At 40.3% G+C, this 6924-nt stretch overlaps 1 protein-coding gene across 1 annotated transcript in view; it reads left to right on the plus strand.

Moving 5' to 3' along the window:
• The window catches only part of LOC118332819 (netrin receptor DCC-like), a 210084-nt gene that overhangs the window by 118926 nt on the left and 84234 nt on the right, over positions 1–6924 (plus strand). The window contains exon 11 of the mRNA XM_035668249.1: positions 3373–3443. Within this exon, the coding sequence (XP_035524142.1) occupies positions 3373–3443 (71 nt within the window). The remainder of the gene's footprint in view (positions 1–3372; positions 3444–6924) is intronic.

The following is a 6924-nucleotide window of genomic DNA, read 5'->3' on the forward strand; positions in this document are numbered from 1 at the left end:
TTTGGTAACACTTGTGTTTACCCTGTGAAAAAGGTGTATAATGGGAGATTTAGTTCCCTCAGCAGAATTCTCATTGCTGTTCGGATTCTTTGACAGCTCCATCAAAGAGCAGAGCCTTTTCCTACCAGATCTGGCTGTGCAACCATTTCCTATAAATGGGTAATTTCTTGATGTAACTGTGTCTGACTCAACTGGTTTAGCATGTTATATAATTTACACCACAGGATATGAAATATCTGAGCTACGGTCTACTTTTCACTTTTGAACTTCAAGAAAATAGAAACTTACACATAATAACACCCATCGCTATGGCCCAGATAACATCACAGCGTGATAATGATAGCATATCTGCGGACCTTGAAAGAGAAAAGAGAGCCAGACGTGAGATTTAATCGTGGAAGACAATCAGAAGAGGAGTGACAGTGTTTGGGTGTTTTTAAAATGAGAAGATTATCACTGAATATAATCCATGTTTACACAAACCGAGTTCTGCCAAAGAGATCAATACGCGATTAATGCCTTTTCTCCCAGTTCAGTAAAATCCGAGATAAGTGGCATTAGCATCTTTAGTTATTGTATGTTGTCAAGGTTCAGGTCGTCATATTTTCCCAAATATTGACCACACGACATTTCAGAGTAAAACTCCTTAAATTAAGGGTGTAAAAAAATCAATAAGACTAACAAAACAAATAAGCATGCAGCTGATGTTTCAAAGCACACAGTGTCCAGAAAGCTAAAATGCACTTAGGGTGTGTGACTGGTTTGAACTAGTCCCAGTTTGAAGCTCTGCAGCCATTCAGCTAAGACCAGAGAACTGCTGGACCAGGCGCTGCCTATTACCTGACACCATTTGTGTATGTGTGAGCACACTTCATCCCTTTCTCCCTAACACACATTCTCATACACACTCTCTCTCCTGCTGTCAGGAGTTTCATTAGGGGACTCAGGGGTCTTTAATTAAGCAGGGGGATGAGGAAGGAGCTGCTTCATTTTAGCCTCTTAGCCTCACACACTAATCGAGTCCATACACACACAGACACAAAGAGAGAGCCAGAAACTGAGAGCTCAGTATTTAATATTGTCATGTGTGGGAAGAACTCAGCAGTCGATGGGAACCGGCACTCATTTGCATTTTCTTTTGACGATTTACTGCAAATTCGGTCATACTTTGCATGTCGTTTGGAGGGAAACATGGTGTTTGTTTACTCTGGTCCACATGTGAACAACAAGAATTTGTAACAAACAGCCACGCAACATGAACAGATCAAGATATATGAGATAAAAAGAAACAGTGGGAGCCTCCCATCACTCCACGATCTCTCCACGTTTGTATCTAGAAGCCCTGTATGTGTATGATTGAAAAGTGCCGGCAAACGTCTGTCAGATGACGCGTCGTGCCTCTCTCCATCCAACTGTCGGTAGCTCTAGGGCAGTTGTTCCAACTACAGTTTGCACTTCTCCATTTTTTGTCTGTCCGCCGCCACGGACTGTCGGATCGAGAGAGGTCTGTGTGCAGGCAACATGGACGGAAGGTAATGCCTGGTCATTTGCATATACTACCCACATTGTAATAATACAAAGCTGGCAAAGTTTCCCTTTAATATCTCCTCGGAATGGAACTTGAGCTGCTGACTGGTGCTCAGTGTGTTATAGTGAGAGAGAATGGAGGCATCGGTCCAGCTGCAATCACAGCATAAATAAATAAAACTGATCTGAAATAACACACACACACAGATGCAAAGTGGCTGTATTGTGAATCTTCCGGCTGCGTCTCCATGATAACAATGACTTGTGGGCTAATTGAATCCACAATAAAACTGACACACACACACACAAACTCAGTCAGTGAGCAGCTGAATCAATAGATAAGCTGCTGACAGTTAATCAGGCGTCTGCGTGGACAGATGCAGAGTTCATTCAAACCAAAACACTTTGATTCTCAATTTGAACACTTGGTCTCTGATTCTGCTGCCTCTTCATCATCGCCCCGTCCGTCCTCTTCCTCCTGCTATTCACTGACTCCATCTGTATGTTTGCCGTCATCATTTTCTTATTTTTCATATTTCATCTTCTTTGTTTTCACATTGTAGCTCCCCGTCTTCTTTGTTTTCTTTCTTTGCCTTCCTTTTGTCTTGTTTCATTTTCTTTGTTGAAATCTTCACGTTTTTTTTTCTTTTTCTCCATCATGTTCTGCTCAGTCTTTATCTTTATTTTTCAGAATCTTCATTTTCTTCCTGTTTTTAACTTTCTGTCTTATGCTCTGTCTTCATGTTTTTTCTTTCCTTTGTTTCATCTTCCTCTCCATTTTGTTTTCCTCAGCTTTCTTCTTTATTTTTTCTCTTTCATCTTATTCATCTTTTACCCTCCTTCCTCAGCATCTTCTTTATCTTTATCTTGTTTGTTTTCTCCATCCTCCTATTTATTTTTGTTTGTCTGTTTTAGATCATTTCCTGCTGTGATGCTTACTGAGAGTCTCGTTGTCTGTGATTTAAAGTCAGATCATTAAAAACTCAAAGAAATAAAAGAAACCAGGACTGATTTCTGAATCAGTCTGATGTCCTGACGGTTCAGAGGGATGAAGAGTGTGTATGTGTGTGTGTGTGTGTGTGTGTGTGTGTGTGTGTGTGTGTTGACACCTGTCATGCATGCGGTGGTAATCTTGCTTTGCTGTATACTGACGCACTCAGATCTCGGAGGCTGAATGCTGTCACATCGTCGCTCCGTCTCCTTCCTGTCTGTGCTGATGTCATCAGGATGATTGATTGACAGCAGTGAGGTGACAGCAAACAGAGTCAGCCCGGCACGCAGCCAACACACTCGCACTATAGAAAACTATTAATACAACCAACTGATTTTAGGCGATTTTAAGTGTTAGCTTAGCTTCAACAAAAAAGAAAATACAGCTTTCAACAACTGATATTCGTCTTAAGTGTGTGATTCAGTAGATTAGGGTAAATCCCAAAGTGTTCCTTTCATTTCTGTGATGTAGAAGTCATATCACTGCACTATTTATTTTCCTAGCATTGCAATGGAATGAAATGCCCTAGTCTGCCTTTCCACTCTCGCTCCTTATGCCTTAACAACTACTAGCCAATCAGAGGCAGAGTAGGGCGGGTCATCCCTTTGCCATCCTAGGAAAAGAAAATTGGTATCCGTCTGGCCTCTGTTTTACCTTCCCAGATTGTTTCCTCAGATTTGAGAAGCCTAAGAGCATTGGAAAAATTGTAAAATGTTATTTTCAAAATTAACAGCAAAAGAAAACTTCAATGAGGCAACCACAGATTGCTTTGCACAGTGCATCTCAACATTTACATTGAGTCAAAGTTGTCTGTAAGCATACAGTTTTATATCATGAATAACTTATTTACACAGTTTTTGTGTTTGTCTCTGCAGTACCCAGCGCTCCTCCTCAGAACATCACCTTAGAGGTTGTCCTGTCCCGGGTGAGTCACAACAACATCACTTCAACAAACTGCTTCAAAAATGAAACTGCCATATGTCAGGACATTTCATCAAATTTCAAGACTAACTTTTGAACATGTTGCCTGGTCGCACTGAGACAACTGTCGCCTACGTAAACCATTTAACATTTCTGGCTGATTTTCCAACTTCCTTCACCCTGCAAATGACTGATGGCTGTTTATTCTGACACACATTTCAACTGCGACACTGCCATCAGTCAACGGTTGCTCTCCGGTGATCTGGCCTCATTTTACTGATTGATGTCATCTACAAATGCGTTCCCAACTCATTTAAGTCTCCCCTGTTTACAGTCTGGTCATGAAATTTATGGAATACTTTGGAGCACTTCTCAAATGATATGGTATGTGGAGGAATCTCTGAAATATTTTTAAAAATAATATAAATAAATCTAATAAATCATATAGTACTGATATATTGAGTACCTAAACTATGACATCACTAAAATGTGATCTAAAATAAGTTTTTACATTTCCTATAATATTTTATTTCAATCTCAACCTGCTACGTAATTACGTTAATTTATGTAGCACGCACATACATCCATGGTTAGTTACAATGCAATTGAGTTCACTTTTATTTATACTGTGCCAAATCCGAACAGAAGTTTTCTTAGGACTCTTTCTGAATAGACCAGGTCTACGCACTGTACTACGGGCTTATTTACAGAGACCCAACAGCTGACCATGAGCAAGCACCTGGCGACAGTGACATGGAAAAACATCCCTTTAACAGGCAGATAGTTCAAGACCCTTGGCTCTAATTGGTCAGCCGTCTGGCTTCATCAGTTGAGGTTAGGGACAGAGGCAGGTAGAGAGAGAAAGACAGATATGCACAGCAATAGCAACCGTAACAACTATAATAGTATAGAAATATGACCAATATGATGATGAATTATGAAAATAATATGACTAATAATAATGCAAATTATGACTAATGAATAATACTAATGATGATAATAATCATAAAAAAGCAGGCACAGAGTCCAAGCTGGAGACTACTGTTCTCTGGGACACACATAAATATACAGTACAGTACCCCCAGAGGTTTTCAAAATGTAAGGCCCCCCTCTGAGGGAAAGTTGAAGGTGCGCAGAGGGAGAGATATGAGCTGAAAGGCACAGGTGTGTACTGGTGCCTTGAAAACAATGGCAAATTTTGGCTGCTTATCAACACAGTCAGCAATTGCAGCTGCAGCTGTAGATTGCCTCAGTTTGTCCTTGGAGTCATAACTCAGTCAAATGTGAACGGACATGGTTATTTCTTTTAGGTTCAGTATGACTTACATTTTACAAGGATACCATTGTCTTTGATGTCCATTGCAAACAGACATCTAATAAATCATAAAAAAAGATGCTCATTATAAGTCCAGAATTTGCCTGAGAATCATCACAATTTTAAGATTTCTTCAGTATCAAAGTAATGCAGTGATAGTTTGTGGCAGTCTGTGCATCCATGGGTGCACTGCAAACTGGAACTGCTAGTAGCTAATTTAGCATACTTTTAATGCTTCCAAAGTTCCAGAATGTAAACATATAGGCTACAAAAATGGACCATGCTGCCCTGCCTTATGAATATTTCTACCTCATGTACTCAAAAGGAAAAGAAAAAACTGACAAAAAAAGCTCACTTGGTTTTATTGGTCTTGCAGCAGCCATTACAAATACAACAAAAGACATACAGTACATACTGTAAATGATGTATGTATAATATATACAAACCACACACAAACCAATACAGCCAAATAAACACACACTGTCCAGTTGGGTGCATTCCGGTCATATGAGGGTACATTTGCATATGCACTGCAATGTGAGTAGCGAAGTGGCCTTTTACATAAACTGAGAGCTCGCAGTAATAATCCTGCTGACACCACAGAATTTATTTTGATGATCCAGAGGAAATGGAGGTTTGGAGATGTGTAAAAAAAAGTCAAAGCCACTGTACTGCAAATTATCTTGCTGTCTCAACTTGGAATCTGTGTGGAACAGCTGATAAGTGTGTACAACCCCACTGCAAATCAATTGCAGTGTGATTCTGCTGTGGTGTCAGAAGATTAAAATAATTACTGAAGGTAAGACACAATTATGCACCATACACAGATCACATCTGCAGTCCCTACAGGTCTGCAGATGTGATCCTGCAGCTGATGGTTACAGGTATACAGCCGTCAAGCAGCTGTTGGTAAGAATCAGATATCTATATTTTGGTGTGCATCTATAGCCCTCTTTCACCCCGAGTTGTGAGAAACCATTTTTCCAAGTGAAAGTGGCAACATAGGTTTGTATAGTGAAAGTGAAACCATGGTAGGCTCCCTAGGAGAACATTTTAAGAAGAAAATCACAAAAATAGTGCATTGTGGCCCTAATAATCGGGCAAAAACACAAGGAGGAATTACTTAGGTGTACATAAAAAGCAAGAACATACACATTTTACACTGAACAAAAAGCATCCCAAATGACTGAAAGCCACATGCGCTTAGTACTTCAGCCAGTCCCTCCTCTGGTGCAAGGCAGCAGGAAAAAATATCTTCTTCCACCCAAACAGGCTCATGGGATAGGTATTGAGACTGACATGTTTAGGCCCATCTTCTCCTAAATCCAGCCCGGATATAGCCTTAAGGGGAGGGCTAGTAGTAGCCACGACACTGACAGCAACTCCAACGATTCAAATGAAGTGACATCATCAATCCTTGGCCGAGAGCTCATTGCTGTTGAGCTGCTCAACCACTTTCTTAAGTCCATGGCTGAATGAAGAATGAAAATATTCAGTTAGGGTTAGCTAGGGTAACCGTAACCCTTAGCTAACTTAAACCCTACCCTACAGCCGATGACAGACTTTTAGTTTTTAAAACTTGAATTCCCGCTCAACTTGTAAAATGTTACATAACATAATTCTAGCATTACAATAGATTTCCATTTTGCACAATCATAAGAAGACATTAAGATGCTTTCATGCAAGTGATGCCCCCTGGTGGCCCCTTGAAGAGCCGACCACGCAGTTGGCAAAAGTTGTTTGCCTTGATAGCTGTGCTGGTTGGCACCAACTAAAGCCTGTTGTCTGATCCGCTGACCAAATAGCCCCAAGTATTTCTTGTGTAGACCAATTTTTATCGGATATAGCACTGCTGACAAAGTCCAGCTAACTCTGTCACTGTGAGAAATACTCCTGCTGGTTCACTGATGAAAAACTAAAATGTAAAGGCTGGTTTTACACAGCTGAATGTGATCAGTAAAATACAGTAGAGCTGATATCAGAAAGCATGAACAGGAACGTAAGAGTAAAACTGAACTTCAACCTTGGTCTGTGTGCACTTCTATCAAGAAACCATGAAAATTGCTGTTGAGCTGGTCTGTGCAGAATAGTGTTGTCACGATACCGAAATTATTGTTTCGATACCGATACCAAGTCAAGAATTGCGATTTCGATACTTTTTCGATACTTT

The sequence above is a fragment of the Morone saxatilis genome, unplaced genomic scaffold, assembly GCF_004916995.1.
Source record: "Morone saxatilis isolate NCDOM2014 unplaced genomic scaffold, NCSU_SB_2.0 Contig21, whole genome shotgun sequence".
NCBI classification, from domain to species: Eukaryota; Metazoa; Chordata; class Actinopteri; family Moronidae; genus Morone; species Morone saxatilis.